Below are 17,280 nucleotides of genomic sequence, written 5' to 3'. Positions count from 1 at the left end.
TAGTATGTATGAATAAATATAACTAATTGACATTTATAAAATAATTATATATTTTACTAAAAACACTGCCTGTTTCTTGATTAATTTTTTGGATTATTTCCTTTTCGTTCAATTGTTCATAGAATTGTTTTGCTAAAAAAAACAGAAAAAAAAAACAATTTATTTTATTTATTGAAATATTATGATTTTACACTTACCGCCCACTGGTACATATCCAGCCAGCTCACAAAATCCTATATTATAGGTATTGAGATTTTTAACAATACAATATTCTTGTCGTACAAAAACAAATATTTTTAAGGGTTTTTCCTTGTGCTGAGGATTTCTTTCCGGTGTTAAAAATAAATTATGTGGCATATTATTTGTACACAACCATTGTAGGAATTTATTTAATTTTTGTACTGTTTTAAGTTTTGCTGAATCGGAATCGCTGGGTTTTATTTGAAAACATATTGCCTCTGTGGGCATATTGGGTGCAAGACGGAATACATCTGGTTGGCTGAGAAGTTCTAGGTTCTGAAAATGAAAATTAAAACAAGCGTAGGTTTAGTATTTTTTCGTTAAATAATGGTGAATTTGACAAAATGGGATTTAACAACCGCTAAATTTGGATGGTTACAAATGTACCACGGTTTTTGAACTACATATCCTTTTTTTGTTATTGAAATTATAAATTCAAATTTCAACTTACCACCCGATCAATATACAAGTCCTTTTCAATGTACATTAAATGCAAGTGCAAATGATTGACCGATGCCAATGCTCCGGGACTATTGTAACCAATACGAAAATTCCTTTCATCGTTTTCCATAAGATCCTCAAGGAAGGCAACACAAAATCGTAGAGCTCTCTCACAAATACGTTGCGGTAAACCCATATGAACATCGGGGCAAATAAGTGTGTGATATAGTGTCAAGGGGCTATTGTTAATAATCATGGAAATCTTACTGCCCTCATACTCCACCTTCATTAGACATTCTTCGGGTTTAATTTTCTTAAAATTGAATTTCTCTTCGTTAAATACCGGATCCAAGGATATAATTGTTTGTGGTGCTCTACGCAAGGCCGTTCGTTCGGGATTAAACTATTATTGAAATTCATTGTTAATTTTTAATATTGGAAGTGTGGTTATTAAGTCCTTCTTACCTCAGAATAAAAACCATATTCTCCTGGGAGAATTTTACTCTCCGTCACATTTAGACGATAGGCAAAGATATTGGGAACCGTTTGTAATTGTTGCCATTTTTCTTTTAATTCATTTAACAAGGATTTTGGGGCAATTTTCCTGGTGGTCATTACTAAGAGGGGTCCTGGGTTTTGTTTTCTTGGTCACAATTCAAACAAATGTTTTTTGTTTATATCCAAGAGAGAAAATCATATGTTTTAGGGATTTATAGGTTGACTTTAGGAGATGTTTTTAACTCATTTAGCGCCACACAGTGGGAAAACACATGCACAGTGGGAAAAACACATGCTGATAACAAAAGTCGATGCTTTTTGTATGTCCATCCACAATTTCGTTTAAATATGTAGCTTCATTATCAAAATATTTAGTAGATTGACAACAGATTATATATCTTAAAAATTAACTGTCTGTTCCAACACTGCGAGAATCTTCTAGATTTTATTATTTTCTTTGACATCATAAAGGAAAATTCGTGTGAGAAAGTGTGCTTCCTTTATTGACTTTCCAGAAGTCTATGGGACGAGGATTAGTCGGTTAGGATGGAGAGCTTTGCTGGCAGGAAGGACATCTATTAAGGATTTTGGTTCAATAAGAATTAAGAAAATTTCTATATGCGGATCTTAGTCGTGTCAGAATGGAACGTGATTGTCTCGGAAGAAGCCTTTTAATAACCTCCTTCATTTCTCCTCGCAGACTAATTATATCAACCACATGCTGAAAAAACTCTGGTTGGTACCTCCTGTGGCAAAGATAATGAAACGTTCGTAACGACATCTAAGTCAATCGGTCGTCCCAATCTTCCTTCCTTTGCGATAAACAGTGGATATCCTTAAAAACACGACACAAAGTAATGGACTCCGAATTGCAGTGGGTTGTGTCCAGGTGAAGAGCATCGATCACCTCATGAGAGGCCAGGATGTTACCTGCAAGCAATATAATGTGTTGGTATCCGCACCGTTGGTCTATTTGACCTAAAAACACCTGAGGTCTTTGAGAAAACAGTGAACGAATTAACACTCTCTCCATTGCGATTTGTTAAGCCTTCGCTTAACTAACACGAGCTGCAATTATAAAAATAAAATTTTACAAAATTGCGATTTGTTAAGCCTTCGCTTAACTAACACGAGCTGCAATTATAAGAATGGACGAAATTCATCGTATATGAAATGACCTATCAAGTCTTAGTGGACCTACACAAAATATCAACTTATTGAAATTCATTTACGAAACAGTTTTTTGCTTCAAAACAATTGTTTGTATATTTGAATTTTTCGGGATTATGACCTATCAAGTCTTAGCCCCCAATGGAAATTTGCCTACACAAAATATAAATAAATTTGACAAGAACATTGCCATTGAAATTGCAGATAAATTCAGTTTGATTTTGTGCATTAACAAAACATAAAAATTTGAACTTTTTGAATTAAGAATTTTATCGTCTGTCTACTATTAGTCTACGTCATATATCTCCTATACTAACTGGACTAGTTGGAGGAGGAGCAAAGCGGTCGAGATGCAGTCGAGCGACAAAACTCAGCTGTCAAGTATTAATGTCACTTGATTTAGATTTTTTGGGCATGTCCGCCATGATAATTTCCCCTGGGCAACATTTTTCGATATTGCAGGAGCTTTTAATGATTAGCGGTTGGATTCTATCCATTCCGCACTCAAATTCACAGGCCCTCGTTAAGTAGCAAAATGTCTTCCTTCAATAGCAGATATACGTAAGGTGTTTTGGAAATTCTATAAAAATTCGTCCTAGAGAATGGTCTTGAGGTCAAATTCCCGAAATGGTATTCTTTACCAAAAAGCCTAAAATCTCAAAAATTTCCTTTGTTTTATCATAAAATACGTCTGATGTTCATATCGCATTAGACATCACTACAGAGTTGCTTTGGCTGACGCCTCCTGGGGCAAGGATAGAGAAACGATGGTAACGACATACAAGGTCATTGGTCGTTCCATCCTTAATTATGCTGTCCCAGTCTGCACTTCTTTCCTTAGCGACACACAATGGCGATCCTTGGAAACTACACAAAATAATTCACTTCGAATTGCAAGCGGCTTTGTCCCGATGACTATCTTCGATTACCACCATGAGGAGACCAGGATCCTATCAGTCAAACAACATGTGTTGCTGACTAGACAGTTCCTGCTGCCATGATATCATTCCAACAATCACACATTGATGGCAGAGCCACCGTGAAGGCATCCAAGACGTCATTCCATCGGACGTCAACAGATTGTCGATAGCGAATGCAATGAAATCTGTGCATCAATTGGCGATCTCCGAAGCCATAAATGGCCACAGATGTATTAAAGTCCTACTCCAACATCCTCCTGCAATTTCGAACAGCGAGCGGCTTCTTCTTAGGCAAACACGTTCGATTCTGGCAAAACTAAGATCCGGGTACAGTAATGTTCTCAATTCGTATCAAGAGATGATTGTCCCCGGAATCTCAATTCGTATCAAGAGATGATTGTCCCCGGAATCTTAAATAGGTGTCTTTCATGTCTGACCATTTATTCAATTGTGCGCCCGAACCTATAAGTCTATTGCCCATAGACTTATGGCTAAAGCCAATAAAAGTGGCACAATTTCTCCGGCTACCCTATTCAAATCCTAATTCCTAACTAATATATTTTCCATTTCCTTGTTCTATTTTTCTATCAATATGTTCAGGAAAGAATTTTCTGAACTTGTTGCAACAACAACAGAGTTGCATTCATCTAATTTTCCTCATCTAATTATATAGTTTATTGTGGGCACCGAACTATAGCCCATATATACATCTTGACACAGCATTTTATGGACGGTGGACTTTGCAGCCGTTTCTTCAAAATTCTGTTATAATGGATATTTGACACAATTTAATTGTTTTCTAATACTTCCTTTATTTTCCAAAAACTATTTACAATAAAATACTTGTATGAATGAAGTGAATTGATTTTCGAAAAAAAAAATATATTTACAGCAAAATGTAATGAATAAGTGAATTGAATTTTGACAATGACATGATGAAACAAAAAATAACAACAATGTAGAGTAGAACAAAATTCAAGAGGATATAGTATATTCCCTCATCTTCATTTCGATTACAGAATTTAAGCATGAATTAGAAAACCATGACCATGATGGGGATCAACGGGTGCCAAATGTTCCTCTTCAATGATTTTCTTTTTTGGTGTATACGGATTGTGTTCAGGATCAGCATTCAAACTGAAAAGAAAAATGACAACAACAAAATCAATTCCAATTCAAAATGATCCAATCCAATGCTTGCAGGCAGACTTACTGATAGTAATTAACAGCCTCTTCACATTTCACGTTGTACCACCAATCGCAGGCAAATTCTTTCTGATTAAAAATGGTACCGTTGGTACACAAAAACGATGCTCCCTGATGTCCTTCGCGACCATCGTGACAGACGTGATAAGCTTGACAGCCAGTCTCAACATTGGCATACATACCGGGTACGGCCGGAACATGGGCACAAGAGAACGAGGTATGGGGTACCTCGTGATAAACGGGATAGTCAACACCTGGCACTCCGGGAATTTTATTCAAATCTTGTTTCTCCTCCTTGTGGTGGGGGGCTTCAGCGGCTGGCGGGTGGAAGAGGTGGCCATAGGTCTACAAAAAAAAAAAAAAAACAAAAGAGGTGTAATACAATTTGTCACAATCATGATGCGGATCTGTGGTTTAAAACGAATTGATCTATTTGGCCTCTTGGTTTTTGTGTTGTTTACCAACAATTCAATTACAAGTCTTTTGATTGAATTGATTGTTGCGGTTTTCAATTTTTTTCGTTGTTGTTTGGGTTACAAACTTGTTGCTATTGTTGTGACTATGGTTGATTGAGTTTTGATTTTTTTTGTTGTTAGTTGATGAAATAATTGAATGTTTTCGAAAATAATAATTTTGTATAATGAAATGTATTTTGTGGCACACTTTTTATGTGAGCAAATATTAACAAATCCTATTTAATTTTTTTATTGGCAGATTTCTTTTTTCTTGAATAGACCTCAAGCAGGCATAGGTCGTTTTATAGAGGATATATTAATAAGGTTGTCATTCCGTTCGTAACACATCGAAACAATCATGTCCGATTCTATGAAATATATAAACGAATTGGATGCAATTTGATATTAGGTTGGGGAAAAATAAATCCATTATATTTTTTATGAAATATGCACCGTTCTGTTGTCATTTTAAAGGTAACTCCATAATGCCTCTCTCATAGAAGTCCTGCTCTCTATTTGTAAAAAAAAACTCTAGTGGTCGATTTTCACAATCCTCCCGAGATACCAATTTTTTTATCATTAAGGGGACCCCCCCATTCTCGGCGTAATTTTTTTTATTTAATTCGAATCTACAATAACCCAAGAATGTCCCTACAAAATTTTAAGTGAAAATCTCAAGAACTCTGACGGCTAAAGGGCTTCTCAAACTTTAAACGCGTTTTTCTCTTTTGCGAATGGCGGGCACGATAACTCAAAAACTAATAACCCAATCGATTCGAAATTTTTACACGTTTCTCTGTGAGTGTATAGCTATCGGATGAACTAGGATAAAGCCAATCGGTGATCTTCTTTATTTTTTAACTTGGTTTTTGGTAAAAAATCTGCGATTTTCCAAAAAAAAATCAAAGGTCCGCCATTTTGTTAATTTTGGAACGAAGTCAATAATCCTAGTTCATACGAGAGCCAGACATGTACTCTTTCTAACACCGTTGGAATTTTTGGATTCCGATGTTCCAGTGAGGAGTTATCATGCCCGCCATCAAAAATAAGGACTTTTCTTTAATTACAAAAAACAACAACAAAACAATAACAAAAAATTTTTGTAAATTATTTTTCTTCTTTTTTAAATCTTCAATTATGTATGTGCAAAGTTACAAACCTTAACAAGCATTGGTATTGATTTACCAGCCCATTGAAAATCTTGAAAAATTAAAATTGAGAATGGGAGGGGTTCCCTTAAAAAAATTTTACAATGCAAGAAAAAGATGAATTTCGTTTGGTGCCAAGTTCGGACTGTATGGCGGATGCATTAAAACTTCCCTACCAAGCTCCCGAAGTTTCTGGCGAGGCACTGTGGCCTAGCGTTGCCCTGGTGAAACACGAAACTTCTCTTGTTGACCAATTCTGGCCGTTTCTGGTCAATTGCTATCTTCAAGTAGAGTTAAGAATATAGCGTTTGGCCATATGGAAGCAAATCATAATAAATAATCCCCTTTCAGTCCCACCAAATGCATAGCAGAACCTTCCAGGCCTTTTGTCCTGGCCACGATCGTTTTCGCTCAGGGTTATCGTATGTGATCCATTTCTCATCTCCAGTCACCATGCGTTTAAGAAATTGGTCTATCTCATTCCGTTTGGCAAAGGTTTCGCAGACGGAAATTCGATTTTTTTTTCGCTCAGGGTTGTAGTATGTGATCCATTTCTCATCTCCAGTCGCCATCCGTTTAAGAAATGGGTCTATCTCATTCCGTTTGGCCAAGGATTCGAAGATGGAAATTCAATTTTTTTTTCGCTCACGGTTATCGTATTTTATATATATTCAATATTTTTCTATTAATTAGTGTGGCACATAAACATCGTGCTTCTTTTTTAATCCAGCTTTGTATAAATGGTTTAAAACAGTTTTATGGGTGATGTTACGACTGCTAACATGCCGGTCAACTTCGATCATTTCTCTGATTTTATCGATATTTTTGACGAAAAAATAATGAATTTCTTTTCCCCAACCAAATATTTCGCAATCACATTGGGTAACAAATATCCCTAACAAAAATTATCAATACTGATACACTTTTCAGGTTCGCCTCCACATACGAGATAGTTTTTTAAATAATCCCTCTCAGTGTATTTTCCAATCCTCATAAATATAAAAATATAAAAATTCCAGCTCTGTCTAATAAGAATTCCAAAAACCTAATTGTACCAGATTTGGTATTATCCTGTACTTTTCGTACCCATATTCCAAACTTATATCAATCCTGCAATTCCACATTGACCTAATTTGCAACTTTCAGGATTCGATTTGTTCCAGTTCACCAAAGTCCAAATTGTACCCAATTTTGTGATTTTCGTACCCATAAGTACGAATTTCCAAAACTACCATGCACTCCAATAATAACCTAAAGTCCACAGTTAAGGATTCCAGCTCTATCCGTTCACCAACATCCAAATTGTACCAAATTTAGTACCATTTATTACATTTTGTAGACGTAAGTAAATTTCTAAAACTTCAATTCCACACTCCAACAGTAATTTTAATAATAAATTTCAGGAAGCTGGTACCACTTAGTAAACATAATTACGTATTTTCAAACCTACCTCCATGTATCAATCCAACACTTCAACAATAATTTTAAATCCAAATTTTAGAATTCACCCTCTGCCCGCTCGAACAAAACAAATTGTACCATATTAGTACCATTTAGTGCTTTTCGTATCCATAAGTACGTAATTTTTAATTTTAATTTCAAATTAAAGTTTTCCATCTCTATCCGCGTTCACTCACATCTAAATTGTACCATATTTAGTACACATAATTACGAATTGTGAAAAGTATCTCAATATCTCAATTCTGCACTCCAACAGTAACTTTAATTCCACAGAAAGAAATTATATTACACTAAAACAAATTTTATAATAGTTAGTACAATTTAGTACCCATAAGTACAAATTTCCAAAATTAATAATTCTACACTCTAAGAGTAACCTAAAATCCAAATTTCAGGATTTTTAATCTGCCAAACGGAAATTGTACCAAATTAAGTTCCATTTCACATCTTTCGTTCCCAATATGTAAAAATTTTCCGTTCACACTAACTAAATCAAATTGTACCAAATTTAGAACCATTGAGTACACGTAAGTGCGATGCCTCCATATACCAGATATCTTCCTTCACACGAATCCATGTTTCGTAACAATAAGTACTAATTTCCTAAACTACCTCAATCCTACACTGTTGGCAGTTTAATTCCCTATTTCAAAGCTCCAGCTCTATCTGTCCACATAAATCCAACTTGCACCAAATTTAGTACCATTTAGCACTTTTCGTACACATAAATACGATTTTTTAAGACTACCTCAATCCTGTACCCCAATAGTAATCAAAAATCCTATTTTCTGGATTCCCTCTCTATACGCTCAATTAAATGCAAATAGTACTAAATTTAGTACCATTTAGTACTTTTCATACACATAAGTACGAATTTCTAAAACCATTTCGATACATCAACACCACTTTCCAACCTGTATTCCATATAAAATGTAAAGATTCTAGCCATATATAAAATTAGAACTAAATTTAGTAAAGTTTAGTACTTTTCGTACACTTATAGGTCGAATTTCCAAAAACCCAAAAACCCTTCTAACTTTCCATAAGTGACCCACATTCCAACTTTCGGAATTCCAGCTCTTCCCGTTTGCCTAATACAAAGGGTACCATATTTAGTACATTTTAGTACTTTTTGTACCCTTCTAGTTCGAATTTCCAATAACCCTTCTAGTTCGAATTTCCAAGTTTCTAGCTTCAGCCGTTTCGTCTTGGCGATGATCTTATCGCTAACTCTTTTATATATTAAGAAAACAAGGCGTGGATTTTTTAAAATATATTTTATAAGGGCTGGTTACCAAACCTAAAAACAAGATCGAAGACCGTTGAACCATCCCTTCTGGCACAGAGTGGAGTTGGTACCAGTAGGCGTAACTTTTTATACCCTACACAACTATGTTGTCAGGGTTTTATAGCTTTGTGCAGCCCCAAAAGTTTGTAACGTGGCGAAATATCGGTCCTAGACCCACCTTTAGGTATACCGATCGTCATATCTCGACTAGCTGAGTCGATCTAGACATGTGTGTCCGTCCGTCCATTATAATTTGTAAACACGATACAGGCCACAGTTATGGACAAATCTTCACGAAATTGTGCATGTAGAAGACCCCTATTATTTTTTGGTAAATATCGGTTAATATTTAGGGGATGAAATGGACCAAAAACTTTATTTTTGTCGGTTTTTCTGGTCGCTGCAGAGGCCGCATTTATGGCCCAAACACCGCGAATTTTTGCATGGAGAAGGGGATCGGGCCAGAGAATAAGTATACCTGTTTTGATTAATATCGGTCAATATTTAGCGGGTCAAATGGAACCTGACTTTTGTGTGAAAAATTTGCCAATTTGTATTCTATAGGGAATATATTTACTCCTGAAACACATAGACCCGAGAAGTTCATAGTATATCCAAGAGGAGTGCTTGACCTTTAAATTGATACCAATTATATGGTATTAAATATTAACAGGTGCTTACGTACTCTGATATTTTTTATTAACCCATTACCAATCTAGAGTGTGGAAATATAGCGCGGATAGCTTTTAGCTTTTTCATGAGGATCCAGTTATGGTCAAGGACAACGCCTATAACTTTCGGTGATGAGCAGATTATAATTATGGGATGAAGTGGACCGAATACATAATTTTTTGTGTTTTTTTCGAGTCGATGCCAATAATAGGCCGAACATCACAACACAACCCACGGTGAAGGGAATCTGGACAATTAATTAGAAAGGCTGTACTGAATATTAGTAATATTCGGAAAATATGTCAGTGCAAGGAAGAGGTCCTGTTGACCTCTAAACGGGCTAGAGGGAGCATATATCACGAAATTTGTCCAGGCTTGGAATAAACATCCGTAGAAAGTTAGAGTTCCATGGTAGTTGTGTAGGGTATCGTATGGTCGATCCCGTCCGACTATACTGCTCCGCTCTCTGGTTGTAAATACGATTTTCATATTTTGAATTTTGAGTAAATTAAAGCACTGCCGATATCTTTTGCATTTGTGTGCATAAAATCTGACATTCAAATCCATATATGGCCACCATACACTTGACAGTTATCGAGCCGAAGACAATCTATAACGGGAAACTAATGAAAATATCCAATTGGAGGCAATGATTAAAAAACTTGCAATTCTTGTAACAAATATGGAATGTCCGATATATGTGGACCAGCACTAGTACATACACATACACATCTATGCTGATATAATTACGCACCTTCAAAAATTGAAACTGTAACAAATGAACCGGTTTCAAAACATGGTTTGTCTGCACAAAACAAAAATTATCAAAGTGCTTAAAAAAACGACACAATAAACCTAACCAGCGATTGTAAATGAATAAAATAATTAAATGGATTGTTAAAAAAAAACATTAAAAAGAAAAAAAAACAACAACAACTACCATACAACACAAAACCAACCAAATTGTAACGAATCGGCAGTACCTTGGCTACGAAAAACTTTTATAGGTCAAAAGAGATTGTTGTGAATGGTAACAAAATCAAAATGTACAAAATCGAAAATATTGGAAAATTATGGGTTTCAAAATTGTTGTATTACAAAAACACATAATAATTTGCAATTTTTGATGAGGAAGTGATTGCAATCGGGTGTTTCAAATTAAATGTCAAAAAATATTTTTTTATAATCTCTTCTTCTTTGCCAACAAAAACCAGAAATATCTTTGAGCATCAAAACAGCAAATTCGCTTACCTGAACTTGAATGGCATAGACCGCATAGGCCGAGACTAAGCTGAGACAAATTGTGGCAAGAAAACGTTGAGATAGCATCTTGAAAACGATGAGAGCTGCAAAAATAGATTATAATTGATAATTATATTTTGAAAAAATTTAAAAAAAAAAACCTTTTTCAACCAACCTTGTTTTAAAAATCTAATTTTAAAATTTTAATTAATTTTTCTCTTATTTGCGTTCACTTTTATTTAACTTCTTTTCCGTTAGACTTGAAAACTTCAACTGATTGGCCTAACTATTAACTAACTATCCGCCAGAGACTTTTTCGTCGAATGCAACCGATGTTGGTGTGTTGAGATGTGTTTTGGATTTTTTCTTCATTTTTTTCATTATTATTCGAAAACAATGCAAAAGCTTTAAATGTTTGTAAATTGTTGTTGTTGTTGTTGTTTTTGTTGACGTTACAGCTCATGTTGTCCAGTGCGGTATGTTGTGTGTGTTTGTAGTACATGGTTCGTGTACCATGCCGTTAATGGTATTATAAACTATGCTGCATTATGGCTGAGTACTTCCCGAGCAAAAATCATGTGTATGCTTTTTTGATCAAGCTTCATTATGCTTTTTGCGGGGCGAGTGCACAGTGTTCGGTAACTTGTTGAAAATTGATAAAATATTGACTCCCACGAATAAGAGAGAAAATAAAACAAGTAAAAATATCCCTAGGTTTTGGTGGGACGAATTTTTTATACTCTCTACCATGTGGTGTGCCCTCAAAAATCCTTAATTTGGTTGAGAGTTTTATAAGTTCCAAGTTACAGACACTCAGGTTGGAAAACTGTGAAAGGAACTTTAGCATATCGACAATTTAACCGGATATTGATATGGGGAATCCGATATTCCAAATTATGGCCACTTCGATGAGAAAATTCTATTTATACCTTTAAAATTCCACGACTGATATCAAAAGTTGTTTTCTCACACTTAATGCGAGGGAGAATTATCGGGTGAAAAGGAGGAAGGGAAACGTGTTTTTAGAAGAATGCTGGGCAACCATGGGAGCTGGTGCCCTCGCTTACATTGTATCAATAAGCTTGGTCTCTGCGTTCTCTTTTTGTAAGACATTTCATAGGGCGGTTTCTCTTTTACTCTCTTCTCTTTTTTACTCCCCTCTCTTTTTGCACACCTCTATTTTAGAAAAAAGAAGAAAAACAAGAAAAACATGAGCGTGAGTAAATCGAGCTGTAAAGTCAGAATAAAGTCCGGAAATTTTATCAACGAGTAAAACACTAAACCGAAGGCACATCCTCCTGTAGAGATAAAAATGGAAACATGGTGACAGATACAGATAGCATGTTGAGGATTTGGAAGGGACATTTTGCAAAGCTTCTGGTATCAAATAGTGGCGGCGAAGAAGAAACCCCCGAACCAGTAAGAAATGACGGTATAGATTGTATACCACCCAGCCAAGATGAGGTCAGAATATCAATTAACCGGCTGAAGAATAATAAAGCAGCAGGAGCCGATGGATTACCAGTCGAACAATTCAAGACAGATGGTCAGATGCTGGTCAGGAGCATGAACCAGCTGATTAGAACAATTTGGCTGGAGGGTTCCCAATGATGGGATCCTAAGCATTCTGAGTTCCATGTAGAGGAATAAGTCTCCTTCTCATCGCATATAAAGTGCTATGCAGCGTGCTGTGTGAACGCTGAATGCAATGGCCAATGATAAAATTGAACCATACCAATACGGATTCAGGCCTGGAAAATCCACCATGCACAAGATTTCCAAATCCTGGAAAAGACCTATGAAAAACACAACGACACATTCTACCGTCGGATATAAAGCCAGTCGAATGTGGCCCTATCCGTTCAGTGGTGTTTAAAGCCATGTCTGTGTTCGGCATTCCTGCAAAAATAATACGTCTATGTACTTTAACTGGCTCAAGGCTAGCAGTTAAAGTCGGAAAGGACCTATCGGAGCTCTTCAATAACGAACGTGGATCCGGACAAGGTGACAGTTTGTCGTGTGACCTGTTTAACATATTGCTGGTTAAGGCCATACGAGAGGCAAAGATGAACAGAAATGGCACCCTGTACACCAAATAACATATGTTACTCGCCTACGCGGATGACATCGATATCGGACATTGAGAGCGGTAATATACACCTTTGAACGAATTCAGAAGAAGTCTGCCAAAGTGGGTCTGGCGAGAAGAGCAAGCTGATGGTATCAACGCGCAAGATGTCCAGTAGCAAGAACTTGAGAACTACAGCTTGGAGGTAGTTAAGGAATTTTTATATCTTGGGACCGCTATAAATAAAACTAATGACATCAGTTTTTAAATTCGGAGGAGTATAGTGTTGGCCAACAGATGGTACTATGGTCTATGTAAGCAATTCAGGAACAAGGTCATCTTTAGCCAGATCAAACTCACACTCTACAATATGCTGATACTAACCGTCCTGTTGTATGGATCAGAAGTATGGGTACTTGCACTAGCAGATGTGGCAGCTCTTGGAGTGTTTGAGAGAAAAATTCTCCGAAAGATCTATAGGCCGATTTGCGTCGACGGTGAATATCTCCGTCGTGAATATCGCCGTGAGTTGTACACTGAGAGAAATTTCTGCATCAATATAATGAATTTCTGCATTGGCCCAATGAAATGTTTCATTAAAAAAAGACCAAAGAAACATTTCATTGGATGAATGATTCGAAAACATTTATTTAATGAAACGTTTCCATCATTGGATGGATGAAATATTGCATTAGATTAATGACAACCATTCATAGATGTATTGAAACAAGTTCATAGAATATATGAAATATCTTCACATATTTAATGTATAGTTGCATTCGTCGAATGAATCATATTCACACATATATTGAAAAAGTTTCATTGGACTAACGACAAAGTCATTAACCCAATGAAACATGTTCATTGATGTAATGAAATAAATCCATTGATTTAATGAAGCTTTCATTTATTCTATGAAACATAATCGTTAAATCAATGCAACATCTTCATAGATATAATGAAATTTATTCATGAATAGAATAAAATGTCTTCATAAATCCAATGAAATGTGTTCATAGATTGAATGAAACATATTCATACAGCAAATGAAACATTAATACAACAAATGAAACCCCTTCATATGCTAAATGAATGATGTACATTTAAATAATGAAAGGGTTTCTTTGATTTTATGAAATTGTTAATTTTTTATGAACGGGTTTCATTTGTTGTGTGAATATGTTCAGGCATTATTTACCATTTAGACAAGAATATATTCACATACTTATTTTTTATTTTTCTTTATTTTGTAAAAACGTATCTTTGTTAATTCATTTACAAACAAAAGAGGTCTTAGATATCTATGTTAAACTCAAAAATAATAAATTCATATTGTGACTTGTTTTGCAAGCGGTTTTTAAAAATTAATTTTGTAAATATTATTTAATCAGTGTTACAAAAGTTCATGTTTCTTCTTACATATCATATTTTGTAAACAATTCTACTTAGTTATAATTCATTTTTCAGTCCATTTTGATTTGTTTTTAACAGTAATATATTTAATATATTTTTAGCATACAAGTTCTTATAAAATACTATAACTTTTTTTACTTATATAGTCTATAAGTCTTTATTTGTAATTACTTGAGGTAATTCAAATACACAGTCAGTTTTTAATCTGCGGAATTTAGGAACGTTTGTTATTTGCATAAATCTAATTTTCGAACTTATTTTTAATTGATATGAAGATATCAATATAAAAATAGCTTAATTATTATTTAATTTAGTGTTTTAAATATCTGAGAATTTATAACTTATTAAATTGAAACCAATTACTCAGATTGTTTCTCTAAATCATCCAAGAGGATGCTTACCTTTGACTTTTTCTTTGAGCATGAACTTATTTCAAAAAAGTAGTTTTCCAAAAAGATCCAAAATGTTTCAGATGCTGTGGGATATTGTAAATTAAATAAATGGAACATTTTAAAACAAATATCCAAAGAGCGAAGAAAATTAGGAAACCGTATGAGGTCACCATCAAAATAAACAAAAATTTCATGTATATCGTCCAGACTTCCGATTCCCAATATAAAAGGCTGAATATGTTCTTTCATCTTTAACAAAAAATCAATATGGTCGTGTAATTCTTGCAAAGTCTTTCCCAAAAACAAAAACGTCTTCTGGGAGTCCTTTATTGTATAGCGAGATATTTCTTTCTTTCCGAGAATTGTTTTTCGAACTTGCCGCCCAGTCGGGAAAAGAACATAATGTAAAATCCACAGGGTTTTCACTGCAAATGTGCCTCGATCTGCAAATAATAACGTTAAATTAGGTTTGATCGATTTGTTGAGCTTGACTTGAAGACTCTTACCCTTTTCCAAATCTTCGTCCTGGAGAGTTTCTAACATTTTTGACTCACCATGACATTTAAGTTGCTTAGATTTTTTCAAAAAGTTAAACAACTTTAGGATTTTTTGGTCCCAGTTGAGCATTTTGTTGTGCGATTTATGCATTATTGAGAAGTCAATATCAATCTGAATTTAAAACAGTTTTTGTAGAATTACGCTAAAATTATCAAATGTTTACAATTTGATATATATATATACTCACCAACTTATAATGTGATTTATATTCAGGCCACTTTTTAAGAATCTCTCGTAGGCTACTGCATTCGTTAAGTACTTGATTAAGTCTATAGTTGGCACAAGAAATCCACTTTGTTTCAAACTCTTCAGCTGAAAGCTTGTCATATTTAAGAACTTGCACCAAATCCTCTCCATTCTCCTCAGGTACTGAAAATACAAATTAATTAAAAACCATTACTAAACCACAAATTCCACATTTCCTACCAAAAGTAATTTTAGCCTTTTTTGACGCCGTAGGTGATTCGTTTTCCAGCATAAAAATCTGCTTGCTTTGTTTTTTAAGATTTTGGGATTTTACATAAATTTTTCCTCTACGTTCTGTTCGATACTCCGTTTTAAGCTTTTCTAAAATTGCAGAATATTTTGATAGTAATATTGATAATTTTGTGGACAAATTATTATCTAAGTCTTTTGCAAAGGCATTTATTACTTCCAAAAACGGGTTAACGACTGCATCAATGACATTACCATAAATAAAAGTAACATCTTTTCTTGAAAAATTATAGTTTGAATGCATACTTGTTAGGAATTTAATAACGTTCTCGCTAACCCTTTCAAATTTCTTTTCTTCCGATTCAGGCTGCAAATAGTTTGAAGGAGTTGGAGAAACGTCAATATTTTGTTCGCATTGATTGTCAAGAATAACCGGAATGTCTGCTTCTATTTCCTCAATTTGTTTCACACTTGTTAAAACCCGCGTCTCTTTTATTTGATTTTTTTGTTCTTGGGGAGAAAAACTGCTGTTATGCCGTTTTGCTATATGTCTTTGAAAAGACCTATATTCATAATTTTGACCACAACACTTGTATAAATCAGTAGATTTCAGAAAATGATCACCCCGAAGGTGTTTGAAGAAATGTTTTTTGTCACAAAACTTTTTTTTACACATAAAGCAAATCATTTTATTTTGTGTTATTTACCACTGTTTTTTATTTTGTTTGAAGAATGTATTTCTTTTATTTTTATTTAATTCACAAACTCACTTTTAAATGTTCTCCGATTGAAAACCACAATGAAATGAATAAGCAATTTTCTATTTCACTTCGCTGAACCAAAAATATGTGACAAACAAAAATATACCGTTATAATTGATCGTTACTCTATTTTGTTAGTGGAGTTGTTCAGACGAAAGAGATATGTGTGTGTGTAGTTGTTGCTTCCATAGTTTGCCAACAAGTTCATGAGTACACATTAAATGTGATGCAAACTTTTCAGAATAAAAAACGCGTCAAAATATAAACTTTTTTTATATAGAACGAGTACCAATCCGCTTTTTCGAAACAAATATAGACGACATTTGTTATTATAAACCAGTAAGGAAAGTAGTAAAGTCGGACGGGGCCGACTCTAAGATACCCTTCACCACTATGGGTACATTAAACAGGACTATTAACATGAAATTGGATGAAATAAAATATGTGATATTTATCTAAATGTGAATCTACCTAGATTTGTCCATAAAGTGTGTAAATCGACTTCAAACAAATATAAATAGGTCATCCGGTTGACTATGTCTGTACTTCTAGAAAACGCAACTACGTAATTCTATGCTCAATTTTGTATGTTGTGCAAAATTTGATGTCAATCTGACTAACATGAGGAGTATGATGCCCAATTTGCTTGATATCGGGCGAAAAAATATATGTAAGCTATATCCACATATTAAGCGATTTCAAACAAACTTGTCACAGGTTAGGTTATACGAACTTTAGAACGTTTTGTTCCTATTGGTTCCTTGGTGCGTCAATTACATAAAATCAATCTATAATAAAATGGAGCTATATCTAAATCTGGACCGATTTTCACGAAACAAGGCAGACATCACTCTAGGCTCAAGTCAGTACGTTATGCCAAATTTCGTGCAAATCGAAAGATATATAGCGACT

The 17,280-nt window shown here is 34.6% G+C and overlaps 3 protein-coding genes across 3 annotated transcripts in view; all 3 read right to left on the bottom strand.

Annotated features, from left to right (window-relative positions):
• Positions 1-22: 22 nt before the first annotated feature.
• Positions 23-1,296, bottom strand: LOC133331213 (GDP-D-glucose phosphorylase 1). The gene is made up of 4 exons (XM_061539614.1): positions 1,147-1,296; positions 692-1,084; positions 198-516; positions 23-132 (listed from the first exon to the last, which is right to left on the bottom strand). Exons 1-4 carry the CDS (start codon positions 1,294-1,296, stop codon positions 23-25), a joined length of 972 nt encoding a protein of 323 aa, XP_061395598.1.
• A 2,995-nt stretch (positions 1,297-4,291) lies between these two features.
• Positions 4,292-17,280, bottom strand: part of LOC133331211 (uncharacterized) — a 32,488-nt gene continuing 19,499 nt past the window's right edge. Inside the window, exons 6-11 of the mRNA XM_061539613.1 lie at positions 15,914-15,974; positions 15,360-15,541; positions 15,121-15,283; positions 10,751-10,845; positions 4,483-4,820; positions 4,292-4,406 (exon numbers count right to left, since the gene is read on the bottom strand). Coding sequence (XP_061395597.1) covers positions 4,292-4,406; positions 4,483-4,820; positions 10,751-10,845; positions 15,121-15,283; positions 15,360-15,541; positions 15,914-15,974 — 954 coding nt within the window. The remainder of the gene's footprint in view (positions 4,407-4,482; positions 4,821-10,750; positions 10,846-15,120; positions 15,284-15,359; positions 15,542-15,913; positions 15,975-17,280) is intronic.
• LOC133331214 (uncharacterized) lies at positions 14,066-15,719 on the bottom strand. Its single transcript, XM_061539615.1, has 4 exons — positions 15,599-15,719; positions 15,360-15,541; positions 15,121-15,283; positions 14,066-15,057 (listed from the first exon to the last, which is right to left on the bottom strand). Exons 1-4 carry the CDS (start codon positions 15,648-15,650, stop codon positions 14,582-14,584), a joined length of 873 nt encoding a protein of 290 aa, XP_061395599.1. The 5' UTR covers positions 15,651-15,719; the 3' UTR covers positions 14,066-14,581.

This window comes from Musca vetustissima, unplaced genomic scaffold (genome assembly GCF_032173495.1).
Source record: "Musca vetustissima isolate MV318-11 ecotype Yass unplaced genomic scaffold, APGP_CSIRO_Mvet_v1 utg42988, whole genome shotgun sequence".
NCBI classification, from domain to species: domain Eukaryota; kingdom Metazoa; phylum Arthropoda; class Insecta; order Diptera; family Muscidae; genus Musca; species Musca vetustissima.
Note: the sequence above shows the minus strand (reverse complement) of the source record. Positions and strands in the feature narration are given on the sequence as shown.